General features: G+C 39.4%; 2 protein-coding genes and 1 non-coding gene across 9 annotated transcripts in view; all 3 read left to right on the forward strand.

Annotated features, from left to right (window-relative positions):
- LOC124177928 (ATP-binding cassette sub-family G member 4) overlaps positions 1-4,125 on the forward strand; it is a 47,959-nt gene extending 43,834 nt beyond the window's left edge. For all 3 annotated transcript variants that reach the window (XM_046560898.1, XM_046560896.1, XM_046560897.1), the window contains exons 7-12: positions 67-348; positions 438-598; positions 768-936; positions 1,029-1,129; positions 1,256-1,597; positions 2,353-4,125. In XM_046560898.1, coding sequence (XP_046416854.1) covers positions 67-348; positions 438-598; positions 768-936; positions 1,029-1,129; positions 1,256-1,597; positions 2,353-2,511 — 1,214 coding nt within the window. In that variant the 3' untranslated portion in view covers positions 2,512-4,125. The remainder of the gene's footprint in view (positions 1-66; positions 349-437; positions 599-767; positions 937-1,028; positions 1,130-1,255; positions 1,598-2,352) is intronic.
- A 1,278-nt stretch (positions 4,126-5,403) lies between these two features.
- On the forward strand, positions 5,404-22,312 carry LOC124177930 (ATP-binding cassette sub-family G member 1-like). 5 transcript variants are annotated; one of them, XM_046560904.1, is made up of 12 exons: positions 5,404-5,719; positions 12,413-12,745; positions 16,756-16,873; positions 17,823-18,012; positions 18,236-18,381; positions 18,465-18,703; positions 18,801-19,003; positions 19,078-19,246; positions 19,529-19,629; positions 19,730-19,885; positions 19,972-20,212; positions 21,008-22,312. In XM_046560904.1, the coding sequence occupies exons 2-12, from the start codon at positions 12,553-12,555 to the stop codon at positions 21,175-21,177; spliced, it is 1,926 nt and encodes a 641-aa protein (XP_046416860.1). In that variant the 5' UTR covers positions 5,404-5,719; positions 12,413-12,552; the 3' UTR covers positions 21,178-22,312. The 5 variants fall into 5 exon arrangements, with proteins under 5 accessions (XP_046416860.1, XP_046416857.1, XP_046416855.1 ...); XM_046560901.1 differs by lacking the exon at positions 5,404-5,719 and adding an exon at positions 10,002-10,525; XM_046560899.1 differs by lacking the exon at positions 5,404-5,719 and adding an exon at positions 10,003-10,512.
- Positions 6,195-6,356, forward strand: LOC124179263. The gene has a single exon (XR_006869998.1). It is a non-coding gene; the product is annotated as a U1 spliceosomal RNA (small nuclear RNA).
- Positions 22,313-22,784: the final 472 nt, after the last annotated feature.

A 22,784-nucleotide genomic window follows, 5' to 3' on the forward strand; every position in this document is an offset into this window, starting at 1 on the left:
CGTGCTTGTTAGAAATTCACTTTCATCGAGTGTTAATTGACATTATTTTGTATCACCAAATCACAGTTATCGAGGTTTCCTGCGGAGAATACGGAGACAATATTAGAAATTTGGTCAACGCCATTGACAATGGAAAACGAGACATCAGAACCGGATACCAATTTCCTGCGGTCGGCAAACCGGAGACTCTTAACAATACGGTCTCTAACAATGACAGCAAATCCACCGACGTAATTAACAAAAACGATGCCAATAACGTCACAGAAAAGTTCAATGAAAGTTCGAAAAACAACGGTACCATCGGTTTCGTTATTCCGGGTTACGCCTGCAACGACATACCGAAAGAGAGTGAGTTTTACCCTCCAGTACGGAGAACATTCCGTAAAATAAATGATTCCTCATTGTCTCAAACTGTTTCTATATCTCTCATCTTGCAGGTCAAGTGACAATACCAATCGGCATAGAGAAGAAGGAAAATGTTACAACGGCGCTACTCGATCAGGGCCTCGCCGTTACCCCAGAAACATATCCAACCACGGAATTGGTACAGTTTTGGATAATATTGAAGAGGACACTGCTTTTCAGCAGACGAGACTGGGTGAGTCGGCGATTTTTGTGGATTGATTTTTTGGGTTCAGTAAGAGGTTTTGCGGTATTTGTGACAAGTGTAAAATTCACACTACGCGTATCCGATTGAACAAATGCTGTTCTTATCGATTCCAAGTCGCGGTCAATACCCAGTTTCAACTTCCTTTTGTCTTCCTCAGACTCTGATGTATCTTCGACTCTTCGCTCACATTCTTGTGGGATTCTTGATCGGCGCACTTTACTGGGACATCGGTAACGACGGTGCCAAAGTTCTGAGCAATCTCGGTTTCTTGTTTTTCAACATGTTGTTCCTAATGTACACATCGATGACAATCACCATTCTATCTTGTGAGTACAGAAGGCATAATTCTTTGGCATTAAACACGAGTTTGTTTGGCTTGTACATTCTGACTTAGTGATTGTCGCGTTTTTTTTTCCAGTCCCTCTAGAGATGCCTGTTTTGCTCAAGGAGAATTTCAATAGGTGGTATTCCTTGAAGTCGTACTACTTGGCGATCACTGTTTCCGACATTCCATTTCAGGTGAGAAAATTTCCGAGTTCTTTTTATTAACGATTATATAATAATAGATATAAAACAACATTTTGGCAATAGTTCATCCGTCTGAGACTTTTTTCTTGACCGAATATCTACTTCTTCTTTCCTCAGGCGATATTCTGCATCATCTACGTGAGCATCGTTTATTTCATGACGAGCCAACCTGCGGAGGTGATGAGATTCAGCATGTTCCTCGGAGCCTGTTTGCTGATATCGTTCGTCGCTCAATCCGTTGGTCTGGTAGTCGGCGCAGCAATGAACGTCCAGAACGGCGTGTTCTTAGCTCCGGTGATGTCGGTACCGTTCCTTCTGTTCTCAGGCTTCTTTGTCAGTTTCGATGCCATACCGATATACCTCAGATGGATTACTTACCTGAGCTACATCAGATACGGTTTTGAAGGCACCGCATTGGCCACCTATTCATTTGCTCGTGAAAGGCTAAAGTGCTCTGCTGTGAGTATTACATGATTATGTTAAATATGTTGAATGTTATTAATGAAACTCATCTACGCCTTTCACAATTTTCATTCGCACAACTTTCGTTGCAAACTTACTCCAAATGGACTTGGCTAAAAATGTATATTTTTTTTTCCTCGACCGACCAGGTCATTGATTATTTCAAACTGTTTCTATACTTACAACCTGTTTCATCGTAGACGATCGATGTCGTCAGTGCTTGAAAAATGTGTTTCTGCATACCACATCTAACGTCGTTACAGCTGCAGTTGCTATTTCTGTCACATATGAACAGTGTCGGTGTAACTGCGCATGTGCATAGCAATGGTTGTGAAAAAGGTCTTCTTTCAATTAAGAAACATTGGAAAGAATTTGACAAACTTTCGCACTGTTTTAAATAAACGTAACGATACTGGCGTTTAGAAACTTTCCCAAAGTGTTCGTTCGCGTACCAACTTTCCAAATGTATTTGAATCCCAACTCTCCAAGCTTATAAGTCTTTAACATTGTAAATTCGTATGTAAATCAATTCGTCATACACACATTCATAATATCCATTCAAAGAGTCGACATTAATTTATCTCTCTTTCAAATACCCTCTGTCAAAAATAATTCACTCGGTGTTAAAGTATAGCAGTCAGATAATCCGATCGTTGGTGCTTAAAACCATATTATGTATATTCTATTAGCGCGAAACCGTTCGAGTGCATTCTTGTGTATAAAAATTGAGAAAAAAAAATATCTGTCCCCAGATTCACTGCCACTTCAAAAGTCCTCAGATAACTCTTCAAGAGCTAGACATGGAAGACGCAGACTTTACGCTGGATATTCTCGCCCTGCTATTGATATTCGTCCTGCTACGTATAGCAGCATTTATTTTCTTACGCTGGAAGTTGAAGAGCACCAGATAGAGAAATATGAATTCGTCGGTCCCTTTGAGGGAACGAGATATACCTAACATAATAAATTATCATCCGTATGCCGAGAGTCGATATTCATCTTTAACTCCGGCATTCATACTCGCCCTAAATTCAGACACAACCATAATGTAATAGTGATATACAGAGAGCTGATTTGACGAGTATAATTGAAGACTTCGTTGCGTTGTCTTTATTGTTATTGGTTTTTTTATTTTTTTATTTTTTTTTTTTGTTCAATTCCTTATTTAAGTTAATCCTTAGGTTATAGCGTAGAGCTTGTGTACGGAAGGAAACTAACATAATTTATTTATCTCAATACTGATGTTATAGTCATAAAAAATTGATCACATAAGCATTCGCTTGTTCAGGGTATTTTAGTTTTCCTCTCTTTTTCCCCATTTTTATTGTTATACTCGTTAGTCTTTTCTTTTTTCTTTTTGTTACTCTTACTGTGTTACTCGTCAAGGCATTGTTTACTCACACATCATGAGTCCATTATTTATCTCTGCTTGTTTTGTAGAGAATGGGATTGCAGAATAGAAAGAATGAAGTAAAAGGAATAGATCGACGACCCTGAATGGTTGAGACATCGCATGCAAAATAAATGTTACTGTGAAAATTTACGCGAAATGATTATAAATAAGTGCCTCTGGACTAGCTGAAGTTGGGTAGATTTAAATAAAACTCAGTTAACAAACGGAATAATTTGGTGCATCACGTAACATATAATAATAAATCACACAGGGGCTTTGAAAAGTATAGAAGTATTCAATTTTTTTAATTTGTCGTTCTCCGTTTAAAGTTTAACTCTTTGACATTACTGACTTTTTGCGAAATTGCGTAACGTTACTATCCACCAATGGCTGTGATTGTGAAAATTGAAGTGGAAATGAAATGAAAATTAATGTGTAATAATTGTAGTAAGAAATTTTCTCAAATGAATTATACTACTAAATCGTAAGAAAACTGCTCAATGAAGAAAAAGAGGGAGAAATAGTAAGCTTATATATTATCTTGCCAGGTTTCGTTAACTTTTACGACCAAATACCGTCAATTTATGTAACGAGTCACACTAATAACTAACCGTTAAATAATTATTAAGCTATCAATAAATTCTCGCCACAGCGATGAGGAGGGGAGATGGAGACGCGATGCCAGACAACAAAGCGTTATTTTCATACCCTGCTTCTACCAGTATATTTTATGTCCTCGTATTAGACAAAAGATTTAAGTAGACGTCGAAGAGACCGATGAACTGGTTTTTTTTTTCGTAATAGTAAATTAAGGGTTTTGATAAAACAGACAAACAATTCGACCAAGCGTTTTAGATGCATCCACGTGAATTTACTATTCGTCCGTAAAATATGAAATTATATGAACAAAATCACTTAGCTATTATTTGATATGAAGTAAATGACAATTGTATAGGTTTCCGTGTATGTGTGTTGTACACTTATATACACCCGACGCATTGAATGCCAGATATTTGTGTTATATGCCTAATAATTTTTATGATATTTTACAATAGTTATTAAATGATAAGACATATGCATATATATATATACCATTTGTTAAAAATAAAACTTGTCTGTTTTTTTACGTAAACATCTCGCAAACTTCATTTTCAAAGCTCCCCGCCATCAGTGTTTTCTATTCTTTCCCTCGCCACTGAGACACGTTATATTTTTCTCCGATACTGAAATAATTGCAACGTATTCTGGTAGACTGAACGACAATATTTTTCGCTTATTGTTGAAACTGGGGTGACTTAAAACACATATTCACTGTTCATTACAACGGAACATTACAGCAATGCATGGGTGTAATGTGATTCCAGTTGTTCTGGACTGGACTTTTGCTCGTTCCTGTTCCATACAGACTATACTTGATAAATATATAATAATCAACGCAAAAAGTTACACTGCTGATTCCTTGTCCAAAATGGAAAGAAATTTAAGAATGGATAGAGAAGAAAGAGAAGAAGTAAAACCATCGATTCAGTATGTACATAAAATTATTTCGCCACCGTCAAAATACGTGGTTTATCATTCGTCAACAGTGGACGCTAGTTGTTCGCAGTCATTCCCCGGATGCAGGCACGTATTTACATTTGCGCATTACGTGCCACGGCCTAATGTGTTTAACCCAGTAGGGTGCAGCAAAAAAGTAAAAATAAGTAATACTATGCGGGAGGAATGGGAAATGAAGCAGACGTGCTGCATATATAATGGCACACGAAAAAAATTTGCGAACTCGGATAGCGAGCTGAAAATACACAAACTCGCTATCGTATAATCGTGTGAAACTCGGTGATGCATATTCGCAATGATGGATAGAACAGTATAACTTTGCGTAATCACTTCTGGATATTCTTAACTATACATATATTGCTGATTTCGTCGCAGAAGCGCATTAGAGACTTACGATTAGCAAAGCATCCTTAGATGCCAGGTTCGATTCCTGGCTCCGTCGTTAACTTTTCAACTCACCAAAAATAATATAATTTCATCAATGTAATCTCGGGGGGAATTTCTGGAAATTTCTGTCACGAGCGCCGCATATTAACACCAAATAATCATAAATCATGTCAATTATTAATATCGCTTTAGAGACGCGGAAGCATAGCTTAAATATATTAGTTAATCTATATAAAATATTCCTTACGAAACAGTTCGTGGCGTAACCAAGCGCAACGGCGTAGTTGACGGACAGCAACGTCAGCGTCTCCGCGGCCGCTAGATCCCGGACGTAATCAACACCGGGGGATGAGGCGATCGCGAGATCACGCGCTTCGAGGATGACTGTCGCGAGGCGAGCCTTTTTTCAAAATTGTGAATTTAGCGAAAACTCCGAATTGTAAATTCAGCGTAAACCTCGCTCGCCGCCCGACGTTCCAAGGGGTGTCGGACGAGCGAGCGAAGGCAGTCCCCGTTAGAGACAGCTAAGAACGACATCTACGGAACCCGGGCTTCTTCAGAGCTGCTGTGTGAAGAGTATCAGACTTAGAATCACCGACGATTAGAGCGGGAACCCCTCTAATTCTACAAGCGGTATTCCAAAGCATCTCGCGTCGCGGCGTTAGTCCTTGAAGTAGTAATAAGTGTTGAACCTCGAGCCACGAACTTAATCAAGTTGTGTAGTAATAAGAATAGTGATAATTGATAGAGAGTGAGAATTCGGAGTAGAAACCACCAAAAGAGTGAGTAGATGTATGAACGAGAACCACTAGGTTAAGAACATTAATGTAAGCTTCCTCGTCTTTAGATATTTCACCCGCTGTTTTCGCTTGCTATTTTCAGTTGCATTTGATTCATTAAAACTTGATCCCATAGTAAACATTCTATTACATTAATATCATTGAATCCTCCAAACCTATTCCCGGGATCGCCCTGTAGAGGACGATCACCTCCCGACCCACCAAAAAAATAAGAATAAACCTCTACGAATACCTAGAGGGTTAAGTCGTCGCGTGCGAGACCGCTCCGCACGTGACATTTCTACCCCGCTGCCCCGCATCAAAGTGTTGCCTGAGGGAAAATTTCGGGAACTTAGTACCCGGTTTTTCCAACAGGGAGCACCCTCAATGCTCGTGGGATTAGGAAGGGTGCCGGGAGTTTCTCGCAGACGAAATTCACTGCTGCTAGTATACGTACTTAGTCCGAACCGGATTAAGCATACTTACCTGGCGCAGAGGACACTGTGATCACCAAGGCAGTTCCTCCAAGTCGAGGCTCCTCCATTGCACTTCGGTAGAGCTGAAGCTTGCGAATACCCCTAAAGTGGGTATCTCGGGCGTATTATTTTTGGTAGTCGGGACTGCGTTCGCGCTGTCCCGTATTTTATAATCTGTAAACCTAATATTCCGGAATCGCATCAATTACACCCCTTCAAAACGTATTATAATGCTGGTGATTGCCTATCGTTCCGATTGACCAAAAACCATGTTCCCTAATTCCGAAGGAAACCACAAAGAAATGAACTTTTCCTATTATCGTGCGCAAAGTTCGATTTTGCGCATGCATTTGCGTTCGCAAGGTACCACTTTCCCATACGTTGACAAGAGCGTGCTGGAATGCAACTGAGCGAACGGAGATGTAGCTGAGCGTGCGGGAATGCAACTGAGCGAACAGGGATGTAGCTGAGCGTGCGGGAATGTATAAGAGCATACGAGCGATTCCAAGGTATATACGCGCGCGCCATCTCTGCAGCACTCTCTTCGCATTAACACGTGCGAGCGATACTTGGACGTTCGTTGTCCGTATTAAGAAAACGGCAGAATAGAAAACACAGAACGCACGTTTTAAAGATGTAAACAAATCGAGTCATTAAAAAATATACCGTCTCATTTTGTAAATTGTCACGTTACGATAAATATTAATAATAATTGAAAATAATAAATAAATCAGATTTTTCTTAATTTAATAAATTTATAATAGTTCTATAATTTGTTTTTTTTTTTTGGGCGGGGGTGCTTCGCTCCCCCGAACCCTTCCGTCCCAGCGCCCCAACGCCACCGTTCTATACGTTTCAATTATTTAAAATAATTGTAGTGGTCGAACTTTGTGCAACTTAATAGAAAAAATAATATACGATACGAGTGCGCACGTTGCGCACTCGTATCGTAATGTACTATATCCTGATGACGCAATCTCCGAACTTGAAACCCTCTAGAAGTGTCAATTGAATGCCTATTTCGAAATAATATCCCCAAAATCACACTGTAATCAGTAGTATTTTAATTAAAGTAAAATCCTTTGGCAATTATTATAATCATTGATAGTCATGAGAAATCATTTAGAATACCCGAAAACTCTGTAATTTTAAAGTATCATATGAAATCTTGGAAGTCGTGAGAAATCTCTTAAACTTCTCTGTCAACCAATCTCTCGTAGTAACTATAAAATGTATAAGTAATCATGAAATATGTAATCATGGTGTGAATTTTTGTGCCAGTGAAACACCCTTTGAAATGGACCCTAGTTGAATCAGGATATAGTCATTCAAGTTTCAAATTGGCTGACAAATTTGCAACTCTTATGACAATAGATACATGACATAGATGTGAAGTACAGCTTTTCTTTTACTTGGAAGGAATTTTCCGAAATAGATTTCTTGCTTTGTTTATTCATCGATCGTATAAATATTACATTTGAAATCCAGTACATAAATGTTATCAAGAATTCATGAGATGGATGTCCAAAGAACGTAACGGGATGAACTGGCGTTCAATTTATGAAAGGTGGACGATTTATTTTCATTTGACATTGATCGATAATGCAATAATTCTGAAGTTAGCAATAAGCACGTTTCCGTCGTCAAACTTCATGTGCTTTTTGACAATTCGAGAGAATTGATTCGTCATTCTAATTGTGTTCCTATACGTCGGTGACTCCGTCTGGTCTCAATGTATCCACATTAATCCTACTCAACTCTGAATGCTGCAAATTACAATGCCATTATATGTAAGTGTCTCTTTATCCATCACAACAGCGAAAACAGAGTCGAATAATTGCCGGTAAATAATGTTTATATTTAAATTGCTATTAAACGTTAACAGGCGATGATTAATGGATGGAATAAAAACGAGCATTGCAATCTGTAACTCGATGATTTGCATCTAAGACGTGTTTGATTCTCAAAGAATGTTAAGTCTTGATGCATAATTTCTGACAGTCATGGCGCTGACACTGTTCAAGTATTTTGCATGAATTCGGAGCCAATGATGACATCGCGAAGCTTCTAACAATAAATAAAACTGTTCGTCATGCGAAAAAAATAAAAAATTAAACTCCATTTTGTTTTAGTTTGAATACAAACGGTTCAAGGCCTTTATAAACACTCTGCAAGTTTTTCAACCGACGCGACTGCAAGGTCGGAATGATTCGATGTTGTCGATAGTCGATACGAAACTGCGCTACGACAATTAAATGTTTTGCTATTTAATGTTTTCACATTCATAGAGGTTTATAAGTGAACGAATTGCCGAAAAAGGTTTTGAGAACCTTGCCCGTCTCCCACTCTTATCGCTTTAACAAACAATCCAGCGCCGAAATAATTCGTTGTTTATAAGATTTTCATCCGATCCTCGTAAAAGTTACCTTATAATTATAATACGCAATTAAGCGTAGCAATTAACCCACGACACGACGTGTCACACCTCCAAATAACGAGATTCTTATCCTCTTCACATTTCGCAATTCTATTGCTTACTCAAATTTTTTGCCTCGCATATTTCACTCGTTGAACGTAATTAATTATTTGGCCGTAAAAACAACCGCGTGCTCTGTACAAGGTTTCCGAAATTTCATTAGCATAGCTTTTTTAATTTACTTCCGTTTGCGACGCGAGAGAAATATGTATCGGTAAAAAAAATCGACGCACTCGTACAGATTTTTCAAGTTATAACAAAGGAAAGAGATTTCTGCTCGTTAGATCGCGCTGTATATTCTTCGGTATGCGCTTAGCTTAATGAATGTATTCAAGACCTCTGACTGCCCGGTAAATACATTAATTTGGAGTAACCGTATTCATGCGGCGATGAATGTAACTCGAATAGCCCGAGGCTGCTACACCGCGACTTTCAGTTTTTAATACCATATGAAATTCATCGTTCCAAGTTCAAGTCAGGCACTGCGTTTTACATACATACACGTGCCTTCTGCACATCGGTCGCCATGGTTTGGTCATTGACGCAGGTCACGTATCCGGTGAATAAATTACCTATCTCGGTGAATGAAAACGAACTTAACTAGTTCCAGTCTCTCAAGACTCCGTACGATGGAAATCGCTCCGAGCTAGAATCAGTCTTCTTCGGTTCACTTCATCCACATGATCCATTGAAATTCTTTTCCAACCCTTGCTTGCTCGCAATCTCAAATAACGCCATTTTTTTTTTTTTTTTGTTGTTTTATTGGTGGAACGACTTTGGGACGATACACTCCGCACAATCGCTTCTCATCTACTGCCCTCATTGAAAATCCTTGTCTCGGGACAATTACCCACCAATCAATTCAGGGGCACATTTTTCTAATCAAAAATTCACAAAATCATAGGTGGTCTATGAGTTTTCAGTGTCGCTGATTACGATTCTGAAGTCAGAATAACGAAATTCAAAACGGCGGTAATTTTCCGAAATTTACAATATGTTTATTGAAAAAAATTAGCGTACGAGAAATTCTGAAAAAAATACACATCATAAAACTGTGTATGGAGAATGTGTAAAAAAAAAATCAGAGCTTCGGCTATTTACGTTGGAAAAAAACCGATTGTGTTCGTGAAAAAAAAAACAAGTTTCTTAACGTTAATTGCTTGTAACAAACTCGTGAATACATAAATTATTGTAATCTTGCACGAAATTTTTAGTGAATTAGACACTTAAACGCAAGGGTCTACAAAGTAGTTTACGTGCATGTAAAAAGTGCAAAATTATATTGGACATGTAAAGAAATCTGATTGTAAGACTAAACAGGTTGGAAGTATACGTCGAACTGCATCTCTAATGGCTAATCAAATCCCCTCCGAGATATTCGTTGCTGGGGAATAAATTGTGGATCACCTGGAAGAACGGAGAGCTTTAAATTCGGGCATCATGCGCGGGCAACTCAAAACTGTTGGACACCCTCAGCGACGAGGCTGTTGTTCGAACCGAGCTTCCTGCGCCTGGTGTTTGTGTGTCAGTTGCTCAGTCAGTTCCCGACGAACTGTGACAGTAGTCGGCCGATACTACGTCCCACACGTCGACCCGATTCGATAAAAATCTGTGCTTTTCTTCTACTTCGTCAAATTTTTACCCGCCAACTTCAAATTCATACCGTGGCTGTTGTCGCCGGTGACGGTCGGAGCGTGAATGAAGACCGACGAAAACCAAAGACGAAGAACTGGCGTTAGATTCCAGAGGCTTCTTCCACTTTCTGGAATACACGGAGTTCGGGCTTTCAACGGTATTGAGGAAGTCGACGTCGAAGGTACCTTAACACCCAGGAACATAATTCCGTACGTATGCACGGTAATATTGATCAATGACTAACTTGTTTCTATACAAATTACGTGACAATGACTCCCAATCCTCACGTAGGCTGCCATCGGCAGGGATTTGTCTAATACTTAATTCGTATTGAATCGAACTCGCATTTTGTTTCAAACCGAAAACAAGTTGGCCGAAAGGTTAAGGCGTTGATAAATATTATTGTACATCGATCGGAGATGCGCACAAGTTGTTAGGCATAAAAGCTGGCTTATCATTACAGCGTTGGGAACCGACGAGAAAAGGATAAAATTAACCAAAGGCGAATAGATGTCGGTTAAGTCTCTCACTCGCTCGGTTGTCACAATATTATCATCAGTCATTTTTCACTGCAGACGGTTGCGGTATAATTACGAACCTCGAAACTGCGTATAAAAGTACCGGTATTGTGCATCGTGTACGTATTATGGAATCGTGGACGATGCGCAATGCCTCATATTAATTAACGAATACTGTAATACCGGTAGGATTACTCAGGCATCATTGTTCTCCGTGGGGAATGAAAGCGCAGCTGAATGCATCGCTTTTCCGATACGCCATCCGGAAGGCAAGAGTTATATCTGGTTCGCTACATTGCACGAGATAAAGGCCACGATCAGGGCTTAGTCACGATTAGTACATGGCGCATGTTGTATTTATTACACATGCGCGATGAAGCGGCGCGTGCACAGACCTTGATTACCATATCTTTACCCCAGTTTCGATCCGTAATTATCATTTCATAACGCCATTTTACCGGGCTCATTTATAACCGCATGAAGAGTAATACCACTGCAAAAAATCAAAGAATGCACCATTTTTTTGAATGGAAGAAAAGGTAATGAGATAATAATATCTGAGGAAGTTATTGGGCACATGTTTAAGCGTGGCACGGAAAATTTTTATCAAGAAATATTTAAAAATTGTGACACTGCTGCCTTTCTCGCGAGACACGCGGCACGCGGTATATCCGGTACGAAATTGAATTTGGAAAAAAAATCACCTCATCTACATATCGGTAGCTACAGAAATACCTAGGCGAGATCAAATAAATATGAATGTGTGCGAAACTCAGTCAAGCCTTAAAACATATAAACATACAATGGAACATGGAGTTAATAATACTTTCAAATATTTTAGATTGACTTTGATTAACACAAGAATAAATTTCGCCTCTTCGAAATTATTCCTGGTCATAAAACGAGTGTTGTAGTAACAACCATACCATGGATAATTTATAACAGTCGATGTGTTCTTTTGCGAAACGCGCTTTGTCTTCTCAAGGTATCCGTTGATCGATGTTTGTTACATCGCATCGGAATAATTTCGGTAGACGTGTTCCTTCGTGTCTTCAAAATTTATATGCTCAGATCAGAATCCCGGCATCAAAGTCCGGAGAGGTTCCTGGGGGCATAAGACAGGCGTGCATCAATCCAAGAGAATTGTAATTTTGTATCCGTTTGACAAATTTAAGTGTTTTTTTCCTTTGTGTTTCAATTACTCTTGATGTATATCGTGCGTTATTTTTCACCAAAGTCAAGGACGCTCGAACACCTTCTTGCTCGACTATTTGAAAGGACAAGTTTTTATCGGAATACCCCACTTCGAGCCGTTTTCAGACGGATAAAACAGTGTCGACGAATTGAGTGAACGTCAGTAAGATTCGCGGTCGCAGGCGTGTTGGGATTTGGAGAAATTAAAAAAAACTTCACGTCCCCTGAACCAAAGAAGCGTACGTCAAATAACTTTTTCCGCATCATTTCTCGGAAACCGATAGCAAAATCCAATTTTCATTAGTTGTTTTTCACTGCTGCATGAATGTTCACTCATTTACATTATCCTAAACAATATACAACTAACCCTGAAATTGAGCAAGTATTTTCGTTTCAGAAAATCGGGCCGATCTGTTCTGCGGAGGCCATGAAAACTGCGAATAACTCGGCCGTCTAGCGATCGGTTATTGCTCTTCACATTCGCCGATAGTGCGGATGATAGGATAAGGATAAAATAGGAAAAACGACCAGCTGAACATGGACTCGAATCCAGACGCCGGTTCGGAAGGAAGCGAGATGGTGAAAGTCAATCTGCTTCAGGACGACATCGAAGCCAGAGTCGCGATGCGTGCCAAAATCTCCTCAACACCGTTCACTCGTTTGACCAAACGACAACCCATCGACATAGAATTCTCCGATTTAACCTACACCATTCCCACAGGAAGAAAAGGTACCTTTCATTTCATCGCCGACTATACTCGCCTCATCTTCCTCAACCACTCGAATCGAAAGGTCGATAAGAAATCTCCTGAAACTCATTTGACGCGGTTGAAGTTCTACCCTCTAATTTTAACTGTCGGTCTTCTCTAGCCTACGTAATAAGTTTCCAATATCGATGAAAAAGACTCGGTGAATATTCTCAGATGTCCAGTTTCCTTGACTCTGATTATTCCGGCGAAGAAGAGCGATCTTTTTCTGGATTTAACGTCTCGATAACAACTGTAACTGATTGTGAGCTGTAGCAAATTGTCTGAATGCCTCGTGCCTTCTTTATATACGGTGTTTCGTTTCTTGCTTCCCTGTTTCACGCTTCCGCCACGACAGGTATGTTGCAACATCCATCGGCTTATCTTTTTTCTTCCTCATGAAAATTCATAACGGTCGGACATTGGGAATGATAATTTGCGCGGAACGCGAGCACGTGTTCTTTGGGGCTTTGGAGTGATGTAAGACTTTGTTCGTAATAGAATTTTTGTGCAAATGGTTCGAAAAAAATTCGATGTCAGCTGTATATAGTCTTACCTCATCTATATGCGAAACCTGATATCTTACATTTTTGAATAGAGATACTTGGTAGCATTTTTTTTTTTTTTTTTTAATCACTTGAAATCTTGATGAACGTTAACGATACTGCCACGAGATGCTTAATCGTTTCACCAATGAATTAAGTACATGCGAAACCGTTCCACGAATGATAACTTCTCACTGTGGATATACGAATATGTGACATGATTTACATGACACGAGTCGCGTGATTTTTAAATACATTATTGTTTATATATAAATATATTATAACATGTTGAAAACTATCAGTAAAATTCTAACTGCGTGCTTATATCGGGAAAGTAATAAAATTTAACAGTAACTTAGGACGAATGTAAACATTTTAAAACTACTTTTATTAGTAGAAAAAAACTTGCTGCTGTAAGCAGGTAATTTTCAGCGTTTGAACGAAGATCAGTTTTTGGACGAAGCCAAAACCGAAGGTTCAATCATGCTTAGAAATCTTAAAACATTGACTAAAAAAAGTAATTAAATTTCTTCTTCTCAAAAATCATAGACTCAGTTTTATTTGTGTTTATTTATTGAAATGAATTAATGTAACAGTGGCATAGTACCAAACCCATTGTTGAGAAATGAAATCTAACCGAATTGAAGGCCATCATTTAGCAACAGTCAAAAACTAATTGAATTATATTGTCTCAGAGATTGAAACTCGTTCGTTTCCGGTGGCTGGCACGTGTAGCCAAAGTTGCCTTTTTAGTAATTTAGTAATTTCGCAGTCTTTTTAAAACAAAATCGGACGTACAAGCGTGGATGATTCACATATGATTAACGGTTGCCAGAAATCACGGCTATTCGAAACGATGAATAAGGAATTTTCAGCTGCAAGTAAACAGGAATTTTCAAATCTCTATGCAGTCAGTAATTTCATAATCAGTCGAGGATGCAGGATGACCGCAGATTCTCGACTTGGCTGAGCGCTATAAATTTTCTTTCTCACGTTAATCTATGCGCCGTTATACGCTGCGTGTTGCAGCCGCATAATAATCACAATAATATTCACAACTCACCGAGATAATTGTTATCTTGTTAAACATGACAAATTGCCGGTCAAATCGATTGCCTTCTAGATTTTTCGTGCAAATACATGTCGATGAAATACATCGCTGTAATATATTCTACGTACGTGATATAGTGAGAATAGCGCGAAATTTTAAAAAGAACAGACGTTTGTCAGTTTTGTCAGTCCGGCTTTCCTGGCGATGAACTAATTGGAATTGAACGTATGAAGAGAACGGGATAAAATCCGAGGCTAAGAGGACAAAAGACGGAATTCAAAGAATTCGTGATCGTTTAGCAAGATACAACCGCGCACAATTATCAGGAAAGTTTATTAAGGGGAAAATAACGCATTCCGAATTCTCTAATATTCCCAGCCACAAGAAGTCGGCTTAATTTCCTATTCGCCAATTCCGCAGTGCTATAAGTATATTGCAACAAACCGCATTCTGTATGCATATTTTTAAATATAAAGTGAGGAGATGGAGTGCGGTTTTAACAACCGTCAAACGTGCGTTACGTGCGTACAAACGAAGAAAGGAAAACCTCAGAGAAATTATTCGACGAGCGAAGAATCACCGCATATAATAGACTTTCAAGTAAATTAAACCGGATTTTTTTTTTTTAAAGATAAGTGAACGTATGAGATCGAAAAAAAAAGGTTTATAAAAAAAACGTGATATTGTTTATCAACATAATCACATCGTTACTCGTTAAGGAATTATGTTTAAAGGTTCGTCGAATATTTACTTACAGTTAAAGAGAAAAATAGATAACTTTGAGATTTTTTTTCTTTAGTATTCGAACGACCCTCCGTAGTTCTGATCATTTTTTTTTTTTTTTATCACTATTTTCCCTCCCGCTCTACGAATACAATTTTTCTATTCACCCAGTTCGTTCGTTTTCAGCCTATCGAAGTATTTCCACTTTACAAATCCGACGCGATTGAATCCGGCGTCGTAAAAAATCGTCGCAAGTCTTGATGTGCCTTTCGGTAATAAATTTATCTTCACCCCCCCCCCCCCCCTCCCTTACCAATAGAATTTTTAATTCAATGGTACGATGTAATGGCCACTAAGTTTTTACCTTGACGAGTTTTTTTTTCTTACGAGTTAATGGTTCTCTAACGCTTTGTCTATCAACTTAACCCGTTTCGTATATAGCCTTTTTCGCCTCAGCGTTGCGGAAAAAAAATTTATACAGAACTGACAATCGAAACAACTTGTTATTCAATTATTGTTAAATGTGTTTTTTTTTTTAATAATTTTCTTTTCCCTCTCTCACACTGTCCGCAGCTTGTCAAGTTTCGGCGTTCACCAACGTCACTTTAGCGGCTAAATCATTGCTTCTACATATCCAACGATTTCTTCAGCGATTCGATAAAAGGCATCTTTATACCTGAATTAACACTCAATAAAAAACGCTTCGTTCAATTTTATTTATTCATTCGTGAAAAAATTCTAATCAGATAATTTTTTATCGAGACGTCGAAATATTTGGCTCTGTTTGGCAAAAGGTAGACAGGTATGTAAAATATTTGTATAACTTTAAGAGTTCTTGAGAAGATTTTCTGCCGGATATAAATTATCGCGTGTAATCGGTTATGCTCGGCGCTGAAATTGGCTTCTGGATTACTAAAAAATTTTATTCGGTCAAGCCTCTTGAAAGTTTTTTGTTTTTTATTTTTCCTCTAGACGAAACAATCGAGACAAATTATTCGGTCCGTAATATGCATACTGACGGACAGGGATTAACATTTTGCTTACTTTCTCATTCTTATCTTACGCTAATTACACGAAGTAACCTTTAAACGCATAATAGAATCATGCGTGATTGTACAATTGTACATATCGGATTGCACGAAAAATACTGTGAACAATCACTGCTCGATGCAAAAATGGTAAAAAGCATACATCATCGATACTTGGACGAAAATATAGAACATATATACGACTGTTCGTAATTGCATAAGAGTATGCAATTGCGTTTTATTTAAATACGTCGAGGAACAGCCGCACACAATGGAATTTGCATGTCAGTGACCGTTTCTCTGCGGAAACTGGTTTGTATCGATTTCCATTACGCACGTTAACCACTAGCGTCGTTGACCAAAGCGGACGAAATTACTGTCAGGTTTAAAGATAATGGATTACATTGTTATATACTGGTCAAGGAAAAACTGCTTCTCGGAAGAACCGGCGACCTTGTTTCGGGAAGTTGGTTGACCATCGGCAAAGATCGTGTGGTTTTCGTCACACGGTGACGACGATTTTCATCAGGTCGATATTTGCAAATTTGCGAGCATAAGAAGCCGGGCAAATGTTTAAGAACGAAAATGGTGTAAGAACGTAAGATTCGTATATCCACGTAATTTTAATTTATACTCAATGTACGCAGGATCCAAATTGATATTGAGAGGAATAAGCGGACAGTTCCGATCTGGAGAATTGACCGCGATTATGGGACCATCGGGAGCTGGGAAATCAACCCTGCTCAACATCCTCGCCGGCTACAAGTGAGTCTGCCATTTTTAATCAGTCTCATCGCAACAATTCAATCCCTGTCAATTTTTTTACCCTCGAAAACGAAGGAGAAAAAAAGTGGGACTCTCACACTCGTTGTTATAATTCTCGTATTCGTGTTTCACCAGCTCGTATTTCCCATGATAATTTGCATTCCCGATTTACGTGAAGAAATAATCTACGAGTATGTCCGTTCGGCGTGAAAAAGAAATGACGTCACTCCAGCACTAGATACCCGAATTTAAAATTCGAACGACGTGGTTAGTATGCATTTAAGCGACCCTATAGTCCAATAAGGCCAATGAAATTCCGCCGTTGAAACTGACGTTGTAATATTGCGAAACAACCGTGCGCGCAGCGATTATTCTGGTCATTTTCAATCGCGGGAATGTCGCACAACTCGATTGTTGGTGAATTTCAAGACGGTATATTCTCGACGGCAAAGTGTCGGGCCATTGTTTCTACACTGTTCATGGGCGTCGCGAAGCTCACGTGAAGAGATGATGAAAACAGCTCAAGAATGAGACACAAACTCCAGATTGCTTTGAAATGGTGAAATTTTTTAAACGGCATCCTTCGGCGACATTCGCTCTTCGAATTTTGAATGTTTAACATTTCTGTCATGCTGGGTCAAAAGCTCAAACGAGACGGTAACAACCGTGAGGTACTTTTAACCCAAGGTGTCAACAACTCAACGTATTCGGTGAGCAACATCGTGAGCGATTTTTTGCGAGTTTCGTAATTTTAATTTCTTATTAACAGACGAATAAATTATGTAATATTATACAAGTGTCCGATGACAACTGAGAATCCGATATGCCTGGGACCGATTAGAATGGAAAGAACATCCGGTTTTAGATATATCTTTAGCGAGAAAATTAGCGTTCCCTTCGGACAATTAGCTATAATCCATCAATCCACAATTAGTATTTCGACTTACAGACATGTCGGAGTGAGTGGACAGATCAACATCAACGGTGAGCCGAGGAATATTCGGAAGTTTAAAAAAATGTCCTGTTACATTATGCAGGACGATCTTCACCAGCCCCAGATAACAGTTCACGAAGCGATGTGCTTCGCCGCAGACCTAAAACTCGGAAGTAAAGTTGAACGGCGGGAAAAACTTTCCACCGTAAGTGATTCACCTTGTTTATTCGCGCGATGAACCTCGCAAAAGTTACGCTGTCAAGCTGTCAAATCACCTCCCAGCGTGACCTTGATCTCTGAATCACTACGAGATACGAGATGCCCGTTATCTTTGGAATATCGTTAAACTAGCATTATGACTATAAAGGAATTCATTCGGGCGAATCGTTTAATATTCATTTATGCAGCTCTGAAATGTTTCTTCGCAGATAGATGAAATCCTAGAGACGTTAAGACTGACCAAAGCGAAGGACACGGTTACCGAAAGATTGTCCGGCGGGGAAATGAAGAGGCTATCTATCGCCTTGGAACTAGTCAATAATCCGCCGGTCATTTTCCTCGACGAACCAACCACGTAATTATCAAACCGGGACCGGGACGTCTCCATTATATCGATATTGCTCAACGACATGCTCACAGAACTGATCCCTTTCGCAGAGGTCTCGACGACTTGTCGACCGTCCAGTGCATCGACCTTCTACGAAGCGTAGCCTGCGGTGGAAGAACGGTCATTTGTTCAATCCACACCCCAAGTGCCAGCAACTTTGCGAAATTTCATCAAGTCTACGTCGTCGCGGCTGGTCTGTGCGTCTATCGAGGTTTGGCCAATGGAGTTGTGCCGTTTCTTCGACACGTGGGAGCCGACTGCCCGAAGCACTACAACCCGGCAGATTTTGGTAAGCGTTGATTGGTCGGAGTGTCTAAATACTCGGACAGGTTTAAATCAGGCGGAATGAAACAGCGAGGAATTTCTTTCTTTTTTTCATTCCACAGTTATCGAAGTCTCCTCGGGAGAATACGGAGCGGAATACGTCGAACGGATGATGAATCTCGTGGAAGCGCAGATGCCGATCGACCCGATCGCCCGTAAAACTATCGAGGATACCCAGTTCCAAGATGAAATCGACAGAACGACATGGTGGGATCAGTTCTCGACTCTGTCTAGGAGGATGATGCTCCAATTCTACAGAAACAGGGTAATCCAAGTCTTCCGAATGACCGTCGAACCTGGTAGAAACGAAATGAAGAATCGCGTTGTCCACTCTTTCAGAATTACATGTACCTGAAGATATCGCTCCACATCTTTCTCGGATTCATAGTCGGCGGTATTTTCATCAACATTGGTACCGACGGCTCGAAGACTCTCTTCAACTTTGGATTCTGCTTTTGCTGCCTCGTAGTCTTTCTCTACCTCCCGATGCTGCCTGTGCTCATGCATTGTAAGTCAGATTGAGAGTACACCGATACATCGAGTCCCGCAAAAACGTGGCGAAAAAGCTCAAAGTCACATTGAAGGAACGTTCGATGCGTTGGCGTGACGCGGTAACATTCCATAGCTGCTCCTTGAGGTGCAAAAAGACGCTTCTCGTCACGGTGGCGGTGAGCTTGCAGTATTGATTCGTTCAAGTGTCCAAGACCACCGCTGCCGTTGGAACAGAACCAGAATCACGTCGTCTTCCTGCACCGTTGACGAGGTAACGAGGTGAACTTTTCATTTCCAGTTCCAATGGAGGTGCGGCTTCTGAAACGTGAACACTTCAACCGATGGTACGACTTGGGTCCCTACTTTTTCGCCAAGACATTGTCGACTATTCCTCCCCAGGTACAACAGCGTAACGATAAAAGTGATTCCAATCCAGAGTCGACATCAACGATCCCTCTCAACGACGAAGCGTCATGCGAATCATTCACTTTGTCCACAGATCTTTCTTGGTACGATATACTTGTCAATGGTTTACCCGATCACTGGACAGCCGTTGGAAGCTTGGCGAGCCGCCAGGTTCTTCAGTATCTGTTATTTGTGCTCTCTGATAGGGGAAAGTATAGGTTTGGCGATCGGATCAACGCTGAGCATCGTGGTGAGTGATCTTTTCGACCTTTTGCCGCGGGAATCAACGTCGTGAAAACGGGAACCCTGCATTAACGAGGTCGTAATTGTTTTCAGAACGGGATGTTCGTCGGGCCCGCTTCCTCCGTTCCTCTAATGCTGGTTTCGATCCAAGGCATGGGCAATCCCGAACCTTTGCCGCTTTACAGAACGCTGGTAATGTACTCTAGCTACATTAGGTACGGCCTCGAGGGACTCATCATCTCGTCTTACGGTGAAGGGAGAAGAAAATTATCCTGTCCGCCGGAGGAGGATTACTGCCAGTACAGATATCCCATAGCATTGTTGAAAGTTATGGGTGAGAAGAAACCTTCGCTCTGTTTTTTCGCACTGTGTTCCGTCGGCTTTTACCCTACGAGTCAAGGCCTCGAGCTTTTCTGCTACCTTTTTACTTTTTCTACTTCGCATCAGCGTTAGTCGCGATCACGGCGAGTAGATTTCTTCTTAAGTCACCAGTTTTGCCAGCATCGTCATTAACGTCCGGTTCGAAAAGTGTGCGTCATGCATCCTGATTGCGGTTCGAATCCATTGTCGGAAATGAAAGCCGAGAGATTTTTTATTTAATAAAAGTAAGGAACTCGAGTGTTCCAGTAATAATCGCGATGACTATGCGCGCAAATTTTACACGCCGATTATTTACCGTCCGCATGTGTGAGGTAGTTAATTTCAGACTTTGTTAATCCTCATCCGTCTTCGTCATCTTTTCCGGAGGAATCCTTCTATGAACTTTCGACTGTCGCAGAAGCTGCAGCGACGTTTTTCACGGAATTCAGTTCTCGTAAATAAAACGATCTTGATATGTCAAATAATTTCCACAGTAAATAAATTTTTAAGCAGAATCTCTCCGCGGATAAGAATTCAAATGTTTTGAGTTCAGAACGAGCGAGGCAACTAAAACTCTGTATATTTCGCTGAGAGAAGACTGACAAAAAAATTACAGGAGCAGTATAAAATTTCTGCTTCCACTGATTAGCACAGATGTTTTGATTATAAATACACGTTAATTAACCGCAGTTTATTTTTATTTGTTTCTTTTAATACTGTATACGCCAAGCGGATCGTTTAACGTTTTTAACTGATCTTCGCATTTCAGGTATGGAGGAGAACATGTTCTGGCGGGATTTCATCGCTCTCGTCGTAATAAACATAATATTGAAAGCGGTCATCTTTTACCTACTGCGGCAGAGGCTTCGACCGAACAAAACGTTTCAAGCCCTTCGCGTCATCGGCGGATTTGTCAAAGGCTACATAAGTTTAAAATGAGTCAAAAGAAATTTTCTGCTTTTATTTATTTATTTAATTTATATTCGGGTTTTTTTTCCATGCTGTTGCGCGTGTACGCGTTTATTTTTATATCGCAATTCGGTAGAATTGAAGAAACAGGAATTCGGACGACTGGCTCGAACCGCACGTGCCGACGAAATTGAGTTTCGATAATTTTAAGTCATAAATTTACATCGGACAGCCAGTTTATCGGGCATTAAATTCCACCGGTACTAGAAGTCTATTGATCAATGACATGTATTGTTTTACGTAATCAAACGTCTATACTCATTGTTGACTGATGACTCGTTGAAAATAGATCAAAACTTATCTTATCTCATTCGTATGTATAAGGTATAGATATATATTTAGTGCCTTAAACCTTACTTAAATCTTGTGATATTCTTACGTAATAAATATATTTTCAAAAATTGATTCACGAGCGAATTGAATATTTATCACAATTCAATTTTATACGCACATAATACATTTCATAATTCATTTCACTACAAGCGTCGAAAGCTTCCAGACATTGAGTAAAAATTACCAACTGTGCAAGCGTACCATTCATGGTTCTTATAATTCGTCTTTCTGTTTAATCAGCCGGTCGCTTACAAACATTTAATGTTGTAGATCAATATCGTAAGGAACCGATTAATTTCCGTTACAGCAACAATAATTGTGATTCCGTGTAACAAAAATCAGAACAGAAGACTAATTATCTTGTTTGCTTTTTATTTACTTATTTTTCATTTTACATATTCTATTTTCTAATATAATTCACGTGTAGATCTATAACTTTTCACACCGAAGAGTCGATAACTTACCAACTGAGTATCGCCGAGCTGTGATAATATCAGTCGTTTTCAAATTTTTGACAGAGCTGGTTATGTTAAAACATCGGAAACCTGTCGTATTCACTGATTTCGATGGATGAAATAATTTCTTACGAAATCCAGTCTAATTAATACGTGTTCAAGTTTATTACTTTGCAATCTCAATCATATTAGTGTCGCAGATTTGACAACGCTACGTTGTATTTTTCTCTCAAACTTCTGTGCCAATATTTGTCCAAAAAAAAAAAAAAAAGTTCGTCACCATATTCGTTTGGTTGCTCGCTTACAATTAGTTCAGTCATAAAAAATATGCCATCGATGTGTAAAATAGTACAAGTTTAAAATTGACGACTGTAATTATGTAAGCTGAATTGTCTGCGATTACGAGTTTTCTTCAACGTGTCATTCGTCTACCCGTGTCAATTATTAGCAGATAACACCGTTTCCCTAATATCTCGGGTATCATTTATCAACACGTTAAAAAAATACCGGCGTAAGCTGCAGTCTTAAAAAAAGACTTATGTACGTGCATCCAACTCAGTTTTTGTCAACCTCATTGCAAGATATAAATAATTATTATCAAATTATTATACTCGATATTATAAGCTGCGAAGATCTATTTAAAAATGCAACATTTTAAAATGCGCTAATTGTAAACAATTGCTTGGTTATCGATGCTTTTTTTCGAATCGCTTAAAAATTGTTAAAAATCTCTTGGTATTCGTTCGATTTCTCTCAACGATAGCTCATTTTATTCAAAAGACTATATTC

This window comes from Neodiprion fabricii, chromosome 3 (assembly GCF_021155785.1).
Source record: "Neodiprion fabricii isolate iyNeoFabr1 chromosome 3, iyNeoFabr1.1, whole genome shotgun sequence".
Taxonomy (NCBI): Eukaryota; Metazoa; Arthropoda; class Insecta; order Hymenoptera; family Diprionidae; genus Neodiprion; species Neodiprion fabricii.